Genomic DNA, 23,429 nt, shown 5'->3' on the forward strand with positions numbered 1-23,429 from the left:
GCTAGTCTGTTCAAACCTTCTAGAAATTCCTCTGATAGCTGTTATCCCTCAACCTGGAAGATTCAGCCAGACTTGGGTTGGAATGAGCCGTCCAGTTGTCCCACCTTTTGGCCATTTTTCTATGAGGGCAGAAAAGGAGAGGCTGCAAATCTCATCACAGCTCCCCCTTTGATGCTATGCCTTCTGCAGAGCTTCCATCCATCTCCCTTGCCAGTCCCAGTGGCAGGGAACTTGCTAATGGCAGCGCAGTGGGCACTGAGCAAGCAGCAATGTCAGCAGTTGAGACAGGCATGTGAGGAGGCCCAAGCAATCCAGAGCCTGGAGACCTTGAGCTCCAGGTCCCTGAAAGGAGGGCAGGAAAGCTTTACTACCTGCCCCCCAGGTCTAGAGGGAACAGGAATGCACCTTAAACAGTGCTAAGTAGACCCATAACCCTGCGGTCCCCAGCACCCATCAGAACTTACTGAATCCAGCAGTAAACTCCTCTGGGGTCAGATAGCCATTGCCATCAGCATCCAGGGCATCAAACACATCCTCCAGTTCCTCCAGGCTGAGCGGTAGCTCCTTATGCAGCCTCTGAAAACAATCCAGAGTGTACTGGTTAATACTGACACTCACCAGTGGCGGGGGTGACCTGGGACTGCAGAGTCTTCTGCCAGAAAGTGTCTAGAGTTCGGCCCAGGCTACAAAAGCCAGTAGCAAGCTTCTGCATCCAGACTGCTTCACCATCCCCCTCCTCCTTTCCATGCTAGCACAACTACCATTGATTGGGTGCCTACTAATGTACTAGGCCATTTGCTAGGTGATTCATAAATAAATATGTAAATATGCATTTATCTATCTATCTGCATTTAATTCCCATGACAACGCTTTGAGCTAGGCACTATTATCGCTGTTTTACAGATGAAGTTTGAGGTGAAATTACCTGCTCCAAAGTCACATGGCTAGTAATGACATAGCCAGGAGTCAAATCCAGCTCTGATTCCAAAGCCAGCACTCTCAACATCTGTAAAGGACTCAAACTGTACGGGACCAAATACTTTCAGGATAATACCCACACGGCGTAGTGTTATAAAGTTAATTGCAATCATGAATGTAAAGCATGTAACAGTGCCTGCATAGAGAAAGCATTCAGTAAAAAGTAGCAGGGAGGCAGAAAGACAGAGAGAGACTCATGGCCCACTGAGGCCCCTCAAGGGGTGCATGGCAGAGCCAGGCTTCAAACCCTGTCTTCCCTGCTCTCCCTAAGCCCCCTTTCCTCTCCCGTACCATGATGCGGGGTGGGTCATTTACTTTTAAAGGCCTCTCCTGCTGGAGGCCCCTGGTGTCCCAGTGCCTCAGCACTGCATTTGTAAGTGTCTGCAGACACACATTTTGGTCCTTGAGCTCTGAGGGGATATGGGATAATCCCCCTTCCTACCTCTGAGTGACCCACACCCAGGCCCTGAGTCCAGGTTCCACTCCGGCTCCCGGCTGACTGGTAAGGAATTCCTAATAAGATCTCAACTGCCATTGGCTTAAGGTATCAAGCTCCCAAGAGTATTTGTGTGTTAAAGGGGGACAGGACAAGACAGTCCCCCTTGGAGGAGGTCATCATTGGATTTGAGTCTAGAACAGACTCAGACCTCACAAGGAGGGAAGGGCAGAGACCAGCTGATGGCCCAAGAGCAAAGTAGCTGAGCTGTTGCTGCTCCCTTCTGGCCTTCTGCCTGATATGCAACGGCCTCAGGCCAAGGCTAATTTGCATAGTTGAAGCAAGTGTCCCCTCACAGCCAAACAATCTAGGTCTCCAAATGAGAACTCCCCAGAGAGTTCATTATCTCTCAGCCTACCATCTCCCTTCCTCCCAGCTACCTAAGAGGTAACTGCAAAATTGCCAGTGTGCAAGTGACTGACAGCTGAAGACAGTGCACAGGGCTTTGTAAGAAGAAAGGTACATACCAACCTCAACAATAAAAAAGAGCTGGGAGGTGCGAAAGCCCATAACATAACTGGCAAGAACACTTGGCTTGATCCTATGGCAGTTCTAGCGGATAAGCCATAAAGCTTAATTTGGCAGGTACATGCATTAAGAGAGACTACGACGCATTATAAAGTGCGAAGACAGGCTGATGTGGAAGCCATTTAGAAGAATTGAATTAAATATGAATGGGCTTTTCAAAAAAGGAAGGAGAGTGAGAGAGAGTGTGCAAAGATTCTAGAAGTATATCTGCTTAGCATTCAGCAGAATCTCTGACTTATCAACAATCCATAAACCAGCTGTCTGAAAAGCTACAGTAGAAGAACACAGGGTAAGGAGAGAGTCAATTTTGCAAGCAGGGATTTTATTAGCATCATTGGAAATAAAAAGCGTCACACCTGAGGTAGGGTAAAAGCGCAAGCTCCTGTCAGGCTCACATTCCTTCCTTGGGATAATCCTTCCTCCTTCCCCACCCTCAGCCTAGGATTGCTGGATCTGATTCAAAATGTGGTCTCTCACACTGGGCTGGAGCAAGAAATGAGCTGCAAGAAAATTTCAGAGATCAACGGGACCCTCAACATGCCTTTCACCCAAACACCCCACACACTTTTCTCTTGTTAGCATGAACCAGGAGAGGCTAGTTCACAGCTCACCTTAGGCACCATTCCTGGATCCAGCAGCACTTCCAACCCCAAATCCCCCTGTTGTCTAATCCCAGTCCTTCTTGTCTACATCTCAAGCCAGTTTCCTCCTTTTGTTGTCAGCGAAGATGGGGAAAGCAATATTATAGGTTCCAAGTAATTCTTACTCTTCATGTCCTGGCAAATTAGCGCTGAGTGCTTCTTCGGCCTTCTCTGCAACTGCACTACACCTGATTCTTTAACCTTGTTTAGTTGGCCCTCCTTGAAAAATCTTTTAGTCTTAATAACCATAATTATCTCTTATTTATCACTCTGCTCAGGGCCTGCAGAGCTACAGAAAACCAGCTTGTTCTGGTATGGTCCCCTGGTACTGTTTACATTATTTTTGTTATTTTTATTTTTTTGAGATGGAGTCTCGCTCTGTCACCCAGGCTGGAGTAGAGTAGTGTGATCTGGCTCACTGCAACCTCCACCTCCCGGGTTCAAGCGATTCTCCTGCCTCAGCCTCCCGGGTAGCTGGGACTACAAGCATCCACCACCACGCCCAGTTAATTTTTGTATTTTTAGTAGAGACAGGGGTTTACCCTCTTGGCCAGGCTGGTCTTGAACTCCTGACTTTTTGATCCACCTGCCTCAGCCTCCCAAAGTGCTGGGATTACAGGTGTGAGCCACCGCACCTGGCCTACATTTTTTTTTTTTTTTTTGAGACTGAGTCTGGCTCTGTCGCCCAGGCTGGAGTGCAGTGGCCGGATCTCAGCTCACTGCAAGCTCCGCCTCCCGGGTTTACGCCATTCTCCTGCCTCAGCCTCCGGAGTAGCTGGGACCACAGGCGCCCGCCACCTCGCCCGGCTAGTGTTTTGTATTTTTTAGTAGAGACGGGGTTTCACCGTGTTAGCCAGGATGGTCTCGATCTCCTGACCTTGTGATCCGCCCGTCTCAGCCTCCCAAAGTGCTGGGATTACAGGCTTGAGCCACCGTGCCCGGCTCTGGCCTACATTTTTAACTAAGTGAGATAAGCAGGGTGGAGGGGAGCAAGCTGATTTATTCCACTGTGCAATAAGCCTGTGAGGCTCTGAGATTAGCCTAAAGTCACAGTGGAGACCACAGCTGGGAAAAGAACTGATTTTCCATCCAGGGCTTAAGCAACTGTGTAATAGTTCTCCAGTGCATTCATTCTGTTATTCCCTCACCGTCATTACCGCCCACACCTACCCACCTACCAGCACCACCAAAAGCAGAACACAGTCTCCCTTGCCAGCACCACCAAGACCCAGCCTTCCAGAGATCCTGTGGCACTCACAGCTTTTCGCGCACCTGGAAGGGCGGGCCAGGGAAAACGAGAGGCACGAGGAGGAACCCAGTTTCCTATCCGTACTAGGAGCTCTTGAGAACTCCTTTAAACACCAGCCTCACTCTTCACTCTCATCTCCGGCATCGCTTCCTCCCTAAGGCCTCTGCAACTCCCCAGGTTAGGTCAGGTTACGCAAGCTCCCCAGACTACCTTTCTCTCATTCATAAGTCTTATCTCGATGAGCATTTCATATGCTGACAGATGTGATTCGTTGATGAATGTCTGCTCCCTCAGTGCTCTGAGAACAGGGACCTCATTCATTAGGCATTGTTGTGTCCCCAGGATCTAGCCCAATGCTGACAAACACGAACTCGTGTTTGTTTAGATAAGTGTTGAAGGAAGGCATGGATAAGCGCTTGACTAAGAGCAACGGCAGGAGACCCTGAGCTCCCATGTACAGAGTGCTGGTCTAGACCTCGCACACTCCAGATCCTGACCAGCCCAACTGCTAATTCTCAGCAAGACTCATAGTGACTGGCAGCCTTCCAGAACCTGGAACATGGAGCATCTACAGCAGCAGTACTGAGAGTTCATGCCCCAGAGCCATGGAAAGTGGTGTCTTTGGTTGCACTCCAGCCAGACTCCTTTACCTTCCTGGTCACCAGCCCAGTAACACACCCCACGTAGCTTAAAGCATATGGTTGCACAGCTTCAAACATGCTTCCATGGCATTTTTATTAAGGAGAAAATCAGAAGATATCCATTTTTTATGTCCAGAATGACACTGTCCCTCCTTTTGGGGCATTCACAGCATTCTTTTCAGACGCCGTTCCAGCACCAACCACCCTCTTCCCTGTGGTACAGTTCAGCTATCCCAAATCTCTTTAGGACGAGAGTGGGAGGTGTGGGGGCAGCATCAACCTTTATCCTGCTTTGCACCTTCATGTGCTTGGCTTGGGCTGATTACGGGGTATAGGCCAGTTTCTCAATCTCGGCACTACTGACATTTTGGAATGGACGATTTTTGGTTAAGGGAGACGGGGAGGGACCAATCTGTGTATTATAGGATATACAGCAGCATCCCTAGCCTTTGCCTGCTAAACGCTGGCAGCACTTCCCTCACCAGTCGTTTCAATAAAAAACGTCTCCATACATTGTGTAAGGAACTTGGCTGTGCTTTGGTCAAGGATAGACCGTGGTAGAATTATACATCCTCCGTGACTCAGCGAGTTTAGAGCGCAGGCGTATAATTCCACTGGTTATCACAGCCATATAGCCATAACATGAGAAGGCCATCACTTGGCTGTACACCACTATTGTCTGTAAAAGGTATAATTGTCCCGTTGACAATGTGCAGGCATGCTTGCGCTTGTGCCCACAGAAAGAGAGAGTCAGAGCTGTCTGTCATTGCAAACAGATTGCGGGGAGCCAGGACACACGCCCAAAGAAAGAGTTAATGAAGCTGCTGACCCTGAAGGCAAGGGAGAGCGGGCCATGAAGCTGTGTGTGGGGGCCGCCGGATTAAGTAGCCAAGACAGGGCGGACAGTGTGAGAAAGCTGTTGATGAAAGCTGCTGCTGAATAAAACCATATTCACCTGCCTATGACCCCGAGTGTTGTTTCTGCTGATCCACCCACTTCCTCTGGACCTCAGTACGGGCTGGAACCTATCCCGAAGCATGACAATTGGCGTAGTCGTGAACATGACGCATTGCCATATGTCCTCCAGGAGGCAAAATTGCCGCCACTCATGTAGATTGGACACAAAAATAACAGCAGCTGGATATGAGTGGAAGATTCCCTTTTCAGTAGAAATGCCCGTTTCTTTTCTCTAAGACAGGACAGACAACTTGCACCTTAAAACTGCAATGTGATGGTGTAGCTACTGTATAAAATGGTATGGTGTCTCCTCAAAAAATTTATAAAATAGAATTATCCTATAATCCAGCAATTTCACTTCTGGGTATATACCCCAAAGAATAAAAGGCAAGGACTTGAACAGATAGTTGCCCATCCATGTCCATATCAGCATTAGTCACAAACAGTCAACAGGTGGAAGCTACCCAAGTATCCACTGACAAAGGAATGGAGGAAAAAAACGTGGTATATACATGCAATGGAATATTATTCTGACTAAAAATATTCTGACACATGCTGTGATACGGATGAACCTTGAGGACTTTATACTAAGCCAGTCACAACAGGACAAATATTATATAAATCCACCTATATAGGATACCTTGAGTAGTCCAATTCAGAGAGACAGAAAATAGAACGGTGGTTGCCAGGGGCTGGGAATAGGCGAAATGAGGACATTGTTTCATGGGCACAGAGTTTCTGTTTTGCATGATAAAAAGAGTTCTGTAGATATATGATAATGGCGGTTGCAGAAGAAAGTGAAAGTACTTAATGTCACTGAACTGCACACTTAAAAAATGGTTACGATGGTAAATTGTGTGCTATCTGTATCTTACCACAGTTAAACACAATCACAGTGCAGAGGACATCAGGGACTGGGCTAAGACGTGGCACATACACAGTGCATTTCCAGGGATTTCCAGGTCCCAGTCTCAGGGCTGAGTGTGCTACATGCTTAAGCTCATTCAATTCTCTTTTAATGCTGGGAGGTAGCTATAAATAATTCACAGCTGAGAAACTGTAGCCTAGAGGGGTTAAGAGATTCACACACATTCGTATTACTAGCAAGTTGCAGATTGAGGATTAAAACCCAAGTTAATTTGCTATAAAAATCTTTTAAAGTTTTCTAGTTAACCTAAATCAGGAGTTAGCTGGCTTTTTCTGAAAACAGCCACAGCGAGTGCATATTTTAGGCTGTGTGGGCCATTCGGTCTTTGTCACAACTACTTCACTCTGCCACTGCAGTGTGAAAGAAGCCATGGAAAACACATAAAAGAATGAGCACATCTGTGCTCCAAGAAAACTTTACTTCCAAAAACAGGTAGTGGCCCAGATTTGGTTAGTTTGCCAACTCCTAAATGACTCTTAAGTTTGGCATAGCCAAGAATTCTGGGCAGTGTTGGGGAGGCAGGTGCTTGGTGTTGGTAGATAATCCTTTTACTCCTCCAAAAAATTCAGGGAAACAGGGCTTTTGAGGCTCTAGGTTTTCTCAGAGAGATCTCCTGCCCATCCTCTCCCCATCTCCCTCCCCCTGTCTGTGACTTTCTTCCCACTTGGCTTCTCCATTAGCTCCTCAGCCTCCTGTGTTCTTCCTCCCACCTGGCCTGTGGCCTCTCCTTCCTTGAAGACCACTCTCTGCTGTCAAGGACCTTTCCTGCTTTCTGAATTTGTATGTGTATGAAAAATGTGCTCTTTCCCTTCCAGTTCCCATGATGCTGTGCTGGAAGCCTAAGGTAAAAAAGGCGGTGGTGCCCAGGCCCAGGAAGTTGGACACCAGCCAAAGGCGGTGACCACACGTACACCACGGCCCCATGTGGAAGTGAAAGCCGACAACACAGATGCCTGGAGGACCTGCTGCAGGAGAACCAAAGGGCATGGGGACTTTCTGCAGAGAGCCACAGCTGACCATGAGAAGCCCCATTTTTCTTCTTCTTCATGCATCTCCCCCAGCCTATCTTCCTTCAGAGGTGGCCAGCGGAAGCAGCCAGAGATGGTGCTTAAATAACATGCTCTGTTCCCTCTCTTGACAGCACTTGCCAGCCGGAAGAACTAAACATTTCAAATGCTTCATTGACCACAGGTTCAGAAAAGCATCAGAAAATTAAGTAGACAGCGGAAATAAATGCCATGGATGCCAAGTTATTGGCTTGACGGCTTGTTGGTTCAGGCGTCCTCTTGCCTGGATCAGGAGTGGGGACTGGGGAGGAAGGCGGAGTCAGTATTTCTGGGACTTAATGTTTCTGACTATATTTCAAGTCAAATACAAGTGATTTCTTTAAAAATTTATACCTAGTTGCAATTCTCCATGACTCCTCATCCTTCATTAAAGAGTGGGGCTCAATGAGAGTTCGGTTATATACAGCAAGAGTGCTGAGTGGCACAGCACATGTGGCCCAGAGTTGACCCTCCATAAATGTGAATTTCCTTTTCTTTCTTTCTAGAGGGAATAATCAAAAGTTAAGCCTGATTTTGAAACCACCACCACCACCAACCACCGCTACTGCAGACCTGTGAATGCCAATTATGAAGTTCACAGACAGGGGTTTGTCAAAGGTTTCCTCAAAACACACTGAATCTGGCCTTCCACGTGGTGAGGCTTTGGGGACTGGGTTTTGGGGACAGAAACTTACTGGGGGAGTCATCACTGCAAAGAAGGGTGGGCTGGGCTCATTTGTGGGCTGAGCTGGTGCTGTTCTCCAGGTCTTCTCCCTCAATTCGTGCACCAGGTGGACAGTGGAAGAGCGCCAGGAGAAGCATAAGAACACCATCACATGGGGCCAGGGAGAGGAAGAACTGCCACACTTCACCTAGGGTCACAAGGCTCCTTTCATAGCCTCCATACCTCAGAGCTCACATGCACAAGCAGAGATGGGGCTGAGCCTAATGACGGTCTCTACATTTCATTGCCCGACTTTGGTATATTCTGAAGAACTAGACTTAAAGAGAGCCTAGCCATTGTGCTTCCTCCAACAGCACAGGGATGCGTCCCTTCAAAAACTACTCTGATGGAGTGAGTGACACAAAGACGGAGGGGAAAAGAGCTGCTTTGAAAGTACTCTAGTGGAGTCTGTGTTTTATTCACCCACGTTCAAGTGAAATCCTGACTGCAGCATAACAGACTTTAGTCACACACTGAGAAGTTTGTGAAACTAAAGAAAGAAAGGCACCAGACCAGGAGTGGGCAAACTCTGCCCCTGGGCTAACCCAGCAATCCCCTATTTTGGTGTGGCTAGTGAGCTAAGCCTGGTTTTTACATTTTTAAATGGTCAAAAAGAAATATCGAAAGAATAACTGTACTTGGTGACACACGGAAATTATATAAAATTCAAACTTCCTTGTCCATAAAGTTTTATTGGAACACGGCACCCTCATTTGTTCACGTATTGCCTATGGATGCTTTTGTGCTGCAAAAGCAGAGACGAGTAGCTGTGATAGAGACTGTAAGGTCCACAAAGCGGAAAATACTTATTCTCTGGACCTTTATAAAAAGGCTGCCGGGCACTGCACTAGGCAATGGTGTGCACTGATGCTCTGCACACCATCTCTCTGGAGAATCTCTTCAGGAGAGTGCAGTGTGTTTGGGTTTGAAGGTGAGAGACGGATAAGACAACCTCAGAAATGCCTTCCTCCCAGGTTGTGGGAGACACTGTACCTATTCCTAAGGCACAGACAGCAGGAATGACTTTGTTATAACTCAAGTTGGTGCCTTTCTACTTTCAGTTTCAGAAGGTTCTTCTCTGTGTCTTACTTAAGTCCCTTATGTTACTATTATCATTTCCCACAATCCCGGAAAGTTACCGAGGCAGAGAGAAAAGAGCCCTGGAGTCTGACAGCAAGTAAAGGCCAGAAATAGAATGAACCCAGGAGGTCCCGTTCCTAGTAGAGTTTGGTCAGACCTTTCCTTCCAAGACAGAACTGATGGCACCTTTTCTGTTAAGGATGTGACCTCCCATGGGGCAAGCTCTAACCCGAGACAGGGAGACATTTGGCATTCTCGGTGGGCAGACCTACCGGGGACCCCACTTACCTGCATATCCTTCCTGGCGATGAAGCCCTTGCCTTCAGCATCACAGGTCTGAAAGAATTCCTGTGCCTTCCTCAGCATGTCTAGCTGGCCCGGCGTCTGCTCCTGAGTCTCCTTCTGCTCCAGGCTGTCCAGGGGATGCAGGCAGGCTCCACGCCCCTTTGGCCCCCGGCCAGACCCCTGACCAAGTCTTTGGGGTCTGGAGACTACCCTCCCATCAGGGGCAGCCATTGAGATTAGTCAGTTTCTTGAAGTCTTTTTCAGAACCTGAACATGGAAAATGGGAGAGAGAAGTGGGTGTGGTGGGTTGGAGTGAGGCTGAAAAAGAACAAGAGGGGATGAGAAGGAAGCACAGAGCCACCCACCAGTGTGTCCAGGCATCTCTTAGCAACCACCTCTTAATTAGCAAAAGCTCAGGACAAGGGGAAAATATTCCATGATCACTAATAGATCGGCAAGTCCATCAACGGGAGAAGGGAAGAGTGCAGAAAGAAGACAGACATCTCCAGATTGAAAGGAGATGGAATAGGGGAAGCCCAAAAATAATTTCTCCCAATTTAAACAACCAAACAACAACAAAACAGATCCTGAGAGACCAGCTGCCATTTATAGAGCGTTCACTTAGACACCATGCCATGGCCTCTATATACATTTTTTCCATGTAATTCTCACATCTCTCTGACATAGCCATTATCATCTTCATTTTAGCAATGTGAAAACTAAGGCTCAGAGAGGTTGAGTGACTTGCCCAATATCACACAACAAATTACTACAAAAGCTGAGATGGCAATCCAAGCTTGTATAACTTGTAGGATCTTAATCCCACCCTGTCGTGACTCCTCAGCATTGCCGAGGGTGGAAAGCTCTCCTCAGGCAGATGCACTTGCTCCTACATCATTCACAGTCAACCGGTTCTTGGTGAGCTCTTACTCAATGTCATAGACCTCTGCCACAGCTGTGAGCTCTGCAGTTTAAGTAGGAGAAAATGTGCCCCATTCTCAAGGAGCTTCATGTTGCACAGGACTTGCCAGGCCTGGTTTGGTGATGCCCAAGGCTGTTTTCAGCCCAAAAAGAATCACAAATCATACACCTCAATCAGACCTTAAAGACCCTGAAGGAGTGTTTTCAGAGGGTATCTTGCAATGTGATGTGGAAGACAGCATACAGAAACCTGGCTTCCAGTCTGGACTCCACTGCTGCTTATATGACCTTGAACAAGTCGGTACCTGACTGGGCCTCAGTATCCTTACCCGTATGAGGAGACTGGACCTGTTTATCATTAAGGTCCCTTCTAGTTCTGATCATCTGTAAGTCTGTGAAATCCCCACATCATAAAATGCTATTAATTGTAAATGTTATTAATAAAAAACTGAGTTCATGGGATAAAAGGAAATAATAACATCCTTGGATTGTTTTTTTCCATCTGAAGACTTTTTGGAAGCAGAATAGGTCCAAATTTTAAATACATGATCACATTTGGATTTAAAAATAGAGATATGCACTGTCATGCATTTTGTGGCAAGCTGGAGAACGTGATGCCCTGGATCATATTTCCTGTGTCCATGTGAGTAAGAAAGGAGGAAAATAAGTGAATCACCAGGCAGGTTTCTCTGATTACCAGGCCCTGGGCCTCTGGCTCAGCTATACCATGTCCAAAGCAATCTAAAAATCTGTTGATTTCAGTGACCATCTTCCCTTTACCAGATTTGTCAGGAGCTGGGGGCCAGAGCTGGAAGAGCTCCTGGCATCAGGAATGAACTTCATGCAACAGGACCTTGACAGGCAGAGCAGACTACACCTCTCGCTCCGCGTGGCTGAACATGTAATTCCCACTCTGACCCATCTGACCAGCCCTGTCCTCGGGAAATGTTCTTTCTTGTCATCCCTGTGTGTGTGTACTGACCATCACCGAATCCTAAGCAGATTTCACATTTCTATTCTGTCTTCCCCAGAGGGAGCTGCCTTGGATGTAAGCCTGAGGAGGCAGGGCTGTGTCTTCGTGGCTTTTATGTGCATTGTTCAACCCACCTGCATGCAGTGCTGGCTTTGCAAGGGCTTTTGGATAACGATGGTGGTAACGTGAGCTTCTGTAAATATAGCACATGAGCAGAACAGGCTGTTGTCTTCCTGGGACCTTGCCGGGACTCTATCTGCAAGGTCTCTGCACCCAGTAGGCCCCACCCTACTCCCACCTGCTGCTCCCAGGAGACAAGATTAATAATATCTGTCATTCCTTGAGTGCTTTCTCTTGCCAGGCCCCTACCATACTTCCTCCTATTGAACCTGACATCCTCCCATACGGCAAGTATAATTAGGATTCCCATCATACAGATGAGGAAGCTGAATTTTGGAGAGAGGTTAATTTGGATCAAAGTCTAGCACAATCAGAGGCCTCTTCTGCTCCACCACATCACCTTCCTGAGACCCAGTTGCGGGCTTGCTCTTAACAGGGTACTCATCCCCAACTGATCTAAATCACCTCCCAGAGGCATATTCGTCATTTTAACGGGAACGTCTTTAATTCATTCATTCATTCATCCATTCATTTATTTCCATCTACTGATTACTATGCAGCAAGCTCTGAGCTAACACTGAGAAATAGTGTTAGGTGACATAGTGAGTAGGACATGGTCCCTGCCCTTAATGAATGAGTCTCTGAGAGTCTCTAATGGTGGGATTTCAATAATGGTGACTGACAGTGGGGGAAAATGTTTTAGATTGAGTCCTAAATAAACTCTGTGGCAATCAACTACTATTAAATAGCTGTGTGACCTTAAGTGAGCCCTCAAGTCACTCTGGGCCTGAGAAATAGTAGAGAGGATTTCTTAGTTCCAGATCTGATGCTTGCTGGCTTTCTATCTTCCCTAGACCACTTTCCCTCGACCTCTGCCCACCTGTTAACAGGTGATGCATGACATGAAAGAGTCAACTAGTAGTTCTAGAGAAGTCAGCTATGAACAACCAGCAGACAGGCACATGTCTTATCTGATTTTACCACCAGTTTCTAGCCTAGAATATGGTACACAGTAGGTACTCACTGACCATTGTGTGAAGGAAGACCAATCTTTTGCTGAAGTCTTCAGAGGATGGCCCGCAAGCATTTTTATTTCAGGCAGGTAGCTCTATATGTGGAATTTTTATCTTATAATGAGTAAGTCTAGACTTCTGTTTCCAGAAAAGACGTAGATCAGAGGCTGGATTTACCCTTCCGATTGAAATAACCAAAAATCCAGAGAGAATATAACTTTAAAAATGGTTTTCAAGACACGAGACATCAGGAATGAAGGATGGTAATCCTTAAGCAGGGGCAGGACTATACTGAGCTGAGTGAAGCCCCTACAGAACAGGATTTTAAAAGACATTTACTCTCAGGACCTAACCCTGAGCCTACACAACCCTGAGAATTAGTACCTGCCCAAGAGTCAGCTGCTTAGGGTACAAAATCTAAGGAGGCTTTCGCTCGCAAAATTGTGCACCTGACAGTGATTTCTGTCCTAAATTTTTTTTATCATAGGGGCTTCACTCATCTTACTCTAGTTCAAGCTCTGCTCCTGAGAGAGAGGAAAGAAACAAAATGAGCCCCAAGTTTGCCCTGTCTTATTGTCTAAAGAGTTTTTAGGAAACACAGGCACAGTTTGGTAGACTGCCTAGGTTGAGGAAACTCAACTATATCCTGCTTACGAGAAATGTGTTTTACACATAAAGACACAAACAGTTAAAAGTAAAAGGCTGGAAAAAGATATAACACATTAACATTAGTTAAGAGAATATTGCATATTAATATCAGGCAAAACGGATTGCAGAAGGAAGAATATTAATGGGAATTAAAAAGTCATTTCATATGGATAAAAGGTCAACATGCTATAATAATGCTAAACATTTATGTGTCTAATAGCAGAGCTTCGAAATACACAAAGCAAAAACTGATTGAACTGCAAGGAAAAAAAGCAAAGTCATAATGATATCCAAAGATTTCAATAACTTTCTTTCTCTATAATTTATAAAACAAGTTGACAGAAATCTATAAGGATACAGATGACTTGAACAACACTATCAACCATCTTGACTTAATTGACATTTATAGAACATTCCACCCAACGACAGCTAAATATACTTTTCAAATACACGTGGAATACTGACCAAGATAATTCATATTCTGGGGCACAAAATCAGTCTTAATGAATTTAAAAGGATTCAATTTGTACAAAGTATGTACTCTGACCACAGTGGAATTACATTAGAAACCAATAACAGAGAGACCTCTGGAAAATGTCCAAGTATTTGGAAAGAGAGTTAAACACTTCTAAACAACCCATGGGCGAAAGAAAAAAAAAAGGAAAGGAGAAATGAAAAAGTATAGTGAACTAAATGAAAAAAAATCACAATATATCAAATTTTGTGGGATACTGCTAAAGCAGTACTAAGAAAAAATTGATAGCACTAATCATATATACTCGGAAAGAAGAAAGGGCTCAAATCAATGACCTCAGATTTTACCTTAAGAAACAAGAAAAATAAATACAAATTAAACCCAAAGTAGGGAGAAAAAAATAATAAGGATCAGAAAAGAAAAAATGAAATAGAAAACAGAAAGGCAATGGAGAAAATCAACAAAACTAACAACTGGCTCCTTGAGAAGATCAATAAAGAGAGAAGATATAAATTACAGTATCAGCAATGTGAGGTGATATCATTACAGATACTCTAGATATTAAAAGGCTAATAAGAGAATATTATGAATAACTTTATGCCAACAAATTTGACAATTTAGATTAGATGAACCAATTTCTTGAAAAACACTAAATACCAAAGCTCACTCAAGGAGAGACAGATTACATGAATAATTCTATATCTGCTAAAGAAATTGACCTGATAGTTAAACAAAAAATCTTCGCACAAGAAAACTTCAGGTCCGCAGAGCTAAATTGATGAATTCTATCAAATATTTAAAGAATGAGTAATACCAATTCTACACAGACTCTTGCAGAAAATTGAAGAGTAGGAAATGCTTCCTACCATATTATATGAGGCTAGCATTACCCTGATACCAACACCGAACAAAGATATTACAGAAAAAAATAGGCCATATCCCTTATGAACACTGATGTAAACATTCTTTAGGGAATTGTAACAGATCGAGTTCAACGCCATATAAAAAGATGATAATCCTGACCAACCAGGGTTTATCTGAGAAAGGCAAGAATGGTTTAACATTTAAAAATCAATAATATAATTCACCATATTAACAAATTTTAAAAGATAAACCTTTTGATCATCTCAATAGATACAGAAACAGCATCTGACAACATCTACTCCTGAGAAAAACTAAGAGAACTAGGAACAGGAAGGAACTGGCCCAACATGAAAACAGGCATCTATAGAAACAACAACAGCTGACATCACACTTAAGGGTGAAAGACCAAATATTTTGCCTCTGGGGTCAAGAAAAAGACAAGAATGTCTGTTCTTACCACTTCTATTCAACATTGTGTTGGAGATTTTAGCTAGTTCAATGGAGCAAGAAAAAGAAATAAAATACATTCAGATTGGAAAGGAAGACATTAAATTATCTTTATTCCCAGACAGCAGGAGTGCTTATATAAAAAAGCTGACTAAATTCACAAAAAGCTACCATAACTAATAAGTGAATTAGACAAGGTTGCAGGACACACACTCAGTATATGATAATCAACTGTATTTATCTATACTAGCAATAAAAAATTAAAATTGAAATAAAAATACCATTTACAAGGGTATAAAAATATGAGATATGAATATATCTGACAAAGGATGTGTAATCCTTATACACTGAAAGCTATAAAATATCAATGAGAATACAGAGAAGACCTAAAACAAATGGAGAGACACGCCATGTTCATGGGATTGAGAGACTCAATATTATTAAGAGGTCATTTCTTCCTAAGTCCAATAGATTCATCTCAATTCCAGTCAAAATCCCACCAGGCTTATTCGTAGAAATTGATAACCTGATCTAAAATTCACACAAAAATGAGAAAAACCTACAATAGCCAAAACAACTTTGAAAAAGAAGAACAAAATTGGAAGACAAACACTACCTGATTTCAAGACTTATTATAAAGCTATAGTAGTCAAGACAGCAATACTGGCATAAAGACATCCAAACAGATAAATGGAACAGAATATAGATCAGAGAAGCCAAAAATAGACCCATGGATATAAATGATTTTTGGCAAAGATGCAAGGCAATTCAGAGGATAAAGCACAGTTTTTTCCAACAAATGATACTGAAACAATTGAATATCCATTTGCAAAAAGAGGTTTTTTTTTTTTTGTTTTTTGTTTTGAGACGGAGTCTTGCTTGGGCTGGAGTGCATTGGTGCGATCTCTGGCTTACTGCAAGCTCCACTTCCCAGGTTACGTCATTCTCCTGCCTCAGCCTCCCGAGTACCTGGGACTACTGGTGCCCGCCACCAGGCCCAGCTAATTTTTTATATTTTTAGTAGAGATGGGGTTTCACCGTAGCCAGGATGGTCTTGATGTCCTGACTTCATGATCCGCCCGCTTTGGCCTCCCAAAGTGCTGGGATTACAGGCATGAGTCACCGTGCCTGGCCGCAAAGAGAATTTTAATTCACACCTTGTACCATATACAAAAAATAACTTACAATGTATCATAGACCTAAATGTAAAACCTATAAACATAAAACTTCAAGAAGGAAACATCTTTGTGACCTTAGCGTAGGCAAAAGTTTCTTGGGTATAATAACAAGAGTGCAACTCATTTGAAAAAAATATGACAAATTGGTCTTCATCAAAATTGGAAACATCTGTTCTTTGAAAGATATAATTTAAGTGAACGAAAAGCAAGCCACAGACTGAGACAAAGTATTTACAAAACACATATCTAATACAGGGTTTTTATCTAGAACGTATAAAGAACTTTCAAAACTCATTCATAAGAAAACAACCCACTTTTAAAAATGGGCAAGGTGGGGCGCGGTGGCTCACGCCTGTAATCCCGGCACTTTGGGAGGCCGAGGCGGGCAGATCACAAGGTCATGAGATCTAGACCATCCTGGCGAACACAGTGAAACCCCATCTATACTAAAAATACAAAAAAATTTGCTGGGTGTGGTGGTGGGCACCTGTAGTCCCAGCTACTCAGGAGGCTGAGGCAGGAGAATGGCGTGAACCTGGGAGGCAGAGCTTGCAGTGAGCAGAGATCAGGCCACTGCACTCCAGTCTGGGCGACAGAGGGAGACTCCATCTCAAAAATAAAAATAAAAATAAAAATTAAAATTAAAAAAATGGGCAAAACATTTGAACAGGTGCTTCACCAAACAAGATATAGGGATATCAAACAACTACATAAAAAGATGTTCACCCTCAATAGTTATAAGAGACATGCAACTGAAAACCACAATGAAATACCACTACACACCTATTGGAATGGCTAACATTACAAAGACTGACTGTACCAACTCTTGGCAAAAATGTTGAGCACCTGGAACTCTCATATATTGCTAGTAAAAATGTAAAGCAGTACCACGCCTTTGGAAAACATTTGACAGTTTCTTAGAAAGTCAAACAAATGTTTCCCATATGATCCAGCCATCCTAGTCCTATTTACTCAAGAGAAGAAAAGCATGTGTACATACAAAGACTTGCACATGACTGTTCATAGCACTTTTATTTGTAATAGACAAAAACAATGACCCAAATGTTCATTGACAGGTAAATGGATAAACAAATTATGAAATGCCAGTTTTAATTAAAGGGAATGTAAAGGGAATGAACTGTTGATCCTAAGCAACAAAATGAACGAATCTCAAAATAATCATGTGAGTGACAGAAGTCAGACAAAAAAGGCACATACTATATGATTTCATTTCTATAAAACTCTAAAAAATGACATTTGTTAGAAGAAAAGAAGTGAGAGTAGGGAGGAGTGAGAAGGAGGGATTACCAAGGGGCAAGAGGAAATTTTGGGGGGTGTGGATCTGTCTGCTACCTTAAGTTCATGAATATGATATATGATTCCATGATAGTTTCCTAGACTTATTTATTTATTCATACACACCCATATATACATATATACAAATATATATTAAAGCTGATCAAATGGTACACTTTACATATAATGCAGTTTATTATATGTCAATAGCTCCACACATCTATTAAAAAAAAAGGGCCGGGCACGGTGGCTCACGCCTGTGGTCCCAGCACTTTAGGAGCCCAAGGCGGGTGGATCACAAGGTCAGGAGATCGAGACCATCCTGGCTAACACGGTGAAACCCTGTCTCTACTAATAAAACAACAAATTAGCTGGGCGTGGTGGCGGGCACCTGTAGTCCTAGCTACTTGGGAGGCTGACGCAGGAGAATGGTGTGAACCCAGGAGGTGGAGCTTGCAGTGAGCCGAGATCCCGCCACTGCACTCCAGCTGAGGCAACAGAGCGAGACTCCATCTCAAAAAAAGAAAAAGAAAAAGAAAAAAAAGGGTCAGAACCTTCTTCTGTCTCCCAGGCCTTGAAAATCTAGTCCAGTCCATTGTATTTATCCCAGGAGCCTGATTCTGCCTTTTACATTCAACTCCAGCAAGGAGGAAATGGCTGAAAATTAAGCAATTTCCCTGTGAAAACTTTCAGTCTGTTTGTGGAGGGAGCTAAATAAACTCTACAGATAAAGAAGCAGGCAGAGCCCCTTGTGAAGACCACTGATCTAACATGGCTTCAGCCTCTTCTCTCTTACTCTCTGTCCCCTGGCTAGACCTGCAGTCTTTGCTGAGCATCTGTGGCTTTCTCAAGAGCAGCGGAAAACAAAACAGCAGAAGTGCTTCTACTTGAATTTCCAAATAAAGTGGAAGCCCTGCATGAGCTCGGCTGTCTCCCATTTGGATGAAGCCCAAGGATGCCTTAATCTCAGGGCTAGACATAGCTTTTTGTCTCAAAGATTTTCCATCAGACCAACGGACAGTAAGTACATCCATAAAGGAGGAAATGGTGGAGTATATTCTAAAGGCAAAGGGAAAAGACCACCACAAGGAGAAGAGAGAAAATACTTCTTATCTGCCTGACTCTGTGAGAGTTTCCAGGCCACTCTCCTCCCTCCAGAATGGTTCCATAAAAGCCTTTATAAACAGATGGGAATTATCCAGTCCTTAAATATTTCCAGGAAGATTTCCCGGATATCCAAGGTAATTCTAGCAGCTTAGTAACTGCTACAATCAGAAAGTCTGTAGATCAAACTTAAATCCCTTCTAAGGGTTCTAAGCTAATTTTCCCCTTAATCTGGGCTCAGGAGAGACAGAGAACAGCTGGTCTCTCTTTCCACACCACACCAGTGGCAAACCTGAAAGCAGCCGCTAAGTCATCCAGATTTCCATTGAATCTCTCCTGCAGCACAGAGTTAGGAAACGGAAAGGCCAAAAAGCATCTCCAGGACCCGTTCACATCTCTTTATTCACCCAGGCTTCAGCGGGAGGTATCCTCCATATGCAGCAGTACCCCAAAGTCCCAGTGATCAACTCGGAGCTGGCGATGTCTGATAAAGGCAAAGAGATAGGTGGGTCTCTTCAAACTGCAGAGATGCAGGAGGACTGGGGATTAGTATCTGATGTGGGTGCAGTCTTGTGGGACAGACCCCTTAAACTGTGGGGTCCACGCTAACTCTGGATAATGTCAGAATTGAATTGACTTATAGGATACACATTTGGTGTCAGAAAAAAAGACACTGCAATATTTAACAACCAATTTTCCGGGTTGGTGTAGGGGGCAGCCCTGATTTGTAGCATCTGCCTATTTCTGTGGTGTCAATATTCCCACCTACCAACAATCTATTGGCTCTCACCAAGAAAGAGATTGAGTGGCTGATGTTTCCGGGAAAGGGAATCTGCATCCCTAGTACTGTTTGCACAGGTGTTAGTAGCTGATACCACTTTAGAACGTATCCCCTCAATCCTAAACGTACAGAGCAGGACCCGTTATTAAATGACTTAGTGCTTGGGGGGAAAGGCGGGGTTTCACAGGGGGGTCTCACCAGTTCTTCATGCCTGTGCCTCTTCTACACACCCCATGACCAGGGCAGGCCCTCGAGTGGGAGCAGGAGACAAGGCAGACACAAGGACCCTGATGGTGAGGAACAGAGATGCTGAGCTGTGTCTCACCGGGCTCCTCTCACCACCCCCTGCTCAGGAGGAAAGCACTTAGCACAGGAGCCAAACCCAGCCAGAAATGAGACTTGTCCCTGTTCCATATGAGGGTATTATTTATTTCTTTGACACATAGTGAAGTTAGGGGGCTTTGGACAAATACCACCCCTTCTCTGATAGGCCTCTTGCTCTGGAGGATAAGAACATAAATTCCAAGGCCAGAGTGCCTGAGTTAGCTGTATGACTCTGGCAAATTTCTTAAGCTCTCTGAACTTCATTTTCCTCATCTGTAAAAGGAAGGGCCAGGGTAGCAACTTACGTGTGTCAGCTATTCCTTATTTATTTAGAGAAGGAGTCTCACTCTGTTGTCCAGGCTGAAGTGCAGTGGCATGATCTCAGCTCACAGCAACTTCTGACTCCTGGATGCAAGCAATTCTCCTGCCTCAGTTCCCCAAGTAGCTGTGATTATAGGTGTGTGCCACCAAGCCCAGCTAATTTTTTTTATTATTTTTAGTAGAGATGGGGTTTTATCATGTTGGCCCGGTTGGTCTTGAACCCCTGACCTCAAGTGGTCCACCTGCCTCAGCCTCCCAAAGTGCTGGTATTACAGGCATGAGCCACCGCACCCAGCCTGTCAGCTATTATTATTATTATTGGAATCAAATTGGCTTCCTCCACCCCAGATTATATTCTACAAAACAAACGAATAAAAAAGCAAACAAACAAACAAAACAAAAAAAATTACATGAAGACAAATGACCACGAGGCCCCAAAATCTACCCTTGACTCCTCCAGCTGGACAGGACTCCTGGGCTGATCTTCCCTACCCCAGGCCAGTGGATATGCCCCACCAACCATATAAAGGGGCAGGTGGATGGAGGTGCATTGGACTGCCTTTGAAACAGGCCGTCTTTCCGTTCTGCAGCCTGCTGTAGCTTCTGCCATGCTCCATCCAGCATCCCTGCTCCTCAGATTAGGTCCAATTTTCTTGTTCTAGCCTCAAGGGAGACAGGGAACAGCTGTCTCCTACCTCTGTAAAATAACTCTTCCAGGTCTGGACAACTATTATTAAACAGCCCCCTTCACACTTCTCTTGCTCTATTATAAGATACATTAAAAGCCTTGATAATGATTTGAGGTCTCTGTGAGATGGTTGCTGTTCACCCTAATTCCTTCAATAATTAGTGGTTGTAAACCACTTTGAAGATAAAAAGCATTTTATAAGAACTAAGTCCTATTATGATTAGCTTTCCAATATTTCCTTGCTGAAGCCAGTAAGAACATCAAAGCCAAACATAGCCACAGCATGGTAGCTGGTGGTTAATTAGATGTATTTCAAGGCGTCTGGTATATATTAAAGAAACTGCTGCAAAATTTATCAACATTAAAAAAGTGTCTGCTTTCTTCCCAGGAACAAGCTTTTTTTAAAGGCTGTCAGTGCTGATGCCTGCAAGACAAGCGCCTGAAGAGGACAAATTGCTCATATATCCCCTGCGCCTGGAAGAAAGAGAGAGATATAATAATAACACCTGGCTTGGTATAACATCCTTTCTTATCGTCGTCTCTACAATTCTATGTATACCAGATCTCCTTTTGTTTTGTTTTTGCAATTATGCTGTAATATAAGCAAGTAAAGTAACACTATCCCCACTTTATAGATAAGGACGCTGCACACAACGATGAATTTTAGAAGCAGATCAGTGTGGTGTACCTGGACAAAGTCAGGGCTGCAGATCTGTTATCAAGGTGGTGTTATCGATGCTCCACTCAGACACCCTTGAATACTTTTTGTGGACCCTCCCTCAGCATCTGTGTGCTTTTGCTTCTAACTCTCTGAACCTGTAACTCTTAGAAGGTGGACCCCTGAGCTATTGACCCACTTTGTCCACATGGACAGAGCCAGAAGTGCCTGGATATTTCCCCCAGCCCTCTAAAGAGCCCTTATCCAAAGACTGACAGGCGTGGAATTATGAAAGCCCAGTACTCTTGCCTCCAGTGGGGACAAACTCTGAGTTGTGATTTACACTCTAGAACACTTTTGTGGGGACAGAGGCTGGAACTTGGCTGAGATCTCCCTCTGTGTGGCTTCCTCCTCTCTCCCATCCTGCTTCCCCATCCCTTATCTATTCTCCTGGGAGCATTTTCTTAATAAATTGCCTGAATATGAATCTTCCTCTCAGGGTTGGCTTTCTGGAAGCCCAATCTAAGATAATTCTCTTGACCCAACATTAATGACGACATTTTGTATATTTATTAGGCGATACATTCTCCCAGATTCCCTTAGTTCCAAACCTTCCCTTTCGAGTCTCCAGACCTAAATATCTGTGTTTTCTGTGTCTGCTCCTATGCCCTTAACTCTTAGCTCTCTATTCTCAAAGCCTCTCTTTCTCTTGGATTATGATGTTCCAACTCTTTCTGGAAAAATTGTTGCAATTTCTCCAGCTATGTGGAAGGCACTGAACCAGGGAGCTGCTGTGGGAGATACAGAAATATATTTACAACTATGGTCTTTCACAATGCACTGACAGTCTAGCAGGAGACAACATACAAACAGCAGAGGTAGACGAGGTGAGAAGAGCCACGTGTGTGTGTGCAATAAAAACTGTAGGCACAAACAACTCTCAGGGTGGTCCCCAAAAATAAAACTACTCTCCAGTCATTCTCTACACCATACAATTCTGACTCATTTTACTTAATTTTTGAAGCCGAAGCTTCTCTCAAATGTTTGAGAAAATGAAAGTCAGCTATGGTAGAGATAATCCAAATGAGTGGATAATCCAATAAAGAGGAGCTTTTATTTAAATCTGCTTTGCATTATTCTTTACAGTAGCACCACAGGAAGCTGTTTCAGAAAAAGTTAAGTAATTTATTGCAGGAAAACAGCTAATTAATGACAGAGCATGAATTTAATCTTAAGTCGGCCTGACTCTTTACAACCTCAGTTTCTGGCCGGGCGCAGTGGCTTACGCCTATAATCCCAGAACTTTGGGAGGCTGAGGTGGGTGGATCACCTGAGGTCAGGAGTTCGCGGCCAGCCTGGTCAACATGGTGAAACCCTGTCTCTACTAAAACTACAAAATTAGCCAGGCATGGTGGTGCAAGCCTGTAATTTCAGTTACTCAGAAGCCTGAGGCAGGAGAATCACTTCAACCCGGGAGGGGGAGGTTGCAGTGAGCCAAGATTGTGCCACTGCACTCTGGCCTGGGTGACAGAGCGAGACTCTGTCTCAAAAAAAAAGTTAAAAAGTAAATAAAACCTTGGTTTCTTTATCTGTAAAATGAGGCTAATGATTCTTGCAGAATTGTTGTTAAACAAAAATAATGCACCCAACATATCGAAAATACCTGATACAATATGGACTACATGGTAGGTGGTTGTTATTATTATCGTTCCCAGATTTATAACATGATTGAACCAGAGGTATTTTGCAAGCACATTTTAAAGGCTTCTAATGTGTACTACTAAACTGCTTTCCAGAAAACGGTTAAGCAAAGCCCTAAGAAGACTGCTAGGAAGATCTGTCTAAAATGAGACCTGATCATGCCTCCCCACTGTTTTCAGTATCAATCTTAAACACATGGGACCACTACTACTTCTTTAGAGTAATCGCCCTCTTCTCCTACCACATTCACTTCCTTCCAAATTATTTCCTGTTCTCTCAGCTCTTTTGTGCCTTGGCATCTTCCAATATATAGCTCAGTCATCTGGCATGCCCTTTCCGTTTGTCTGTGCTAAGTCTTACCGGT

The 23,429-nt window shown here is 44.0% G+C and overlaps 1 protein-coding gene across 11 annotated transcripts in view; it reads right to left on the reverse strand.

The window, feature by feature from the left end:
• CRACR2A (calcium release activated channel regulator 2A) overlaps positions 1 to 23,429 on the reverse strand; it is a 159,941-nt gene that overhangs the window by 72,267 nt on the left and 64,245 nt on the right. For 8 of the 11 annotated variants that reach the window (XM_077953304.1, XM_015150848.3, XM_077953307.1 and 5 more), the window contains 2 exons: positions 9,557 to 9,820; positions 465 to 576 (listed from right to left, as the gene is read on the reverse strand). In XM_077953304.1, coding sequence (XP_077809430.1) covers positions 465 to 576; positions 9,557 to 9,784 — 340 coding nt within the window. In that variant the 5' untranslated portion in view covers positions 9,785 to 9,820. Of the gene's footprint in view, positions 1 to 464; positions 577 to 9,556; positions 9,821 to 18,884; positions 19,077 to 19,571; positions 19,661 to 23,429 lie in introns of all 11 variants that reach the window. The other 3 variants (XM_077953310.1, XM_077953308.1, XM_077953305.1) reach the window with 3 other exon arrangements.

The sequence above is a fragment of the Macaca mulatta genome, chromosome 11 (assembly GCF_049350105.2).
Source record: "Macaca mulatta isolate MMU2019108-1 chromosome 11, T2T-MMU8v2.0, whole genome shotgun sequence".
NCBI classification, from domain to species: domain Eukaryota; kingdom Metazoa; phylum Chordata; class Mammalia; order Primates; family Cercopithecidae; genus Macaca; species Macaca mulatta.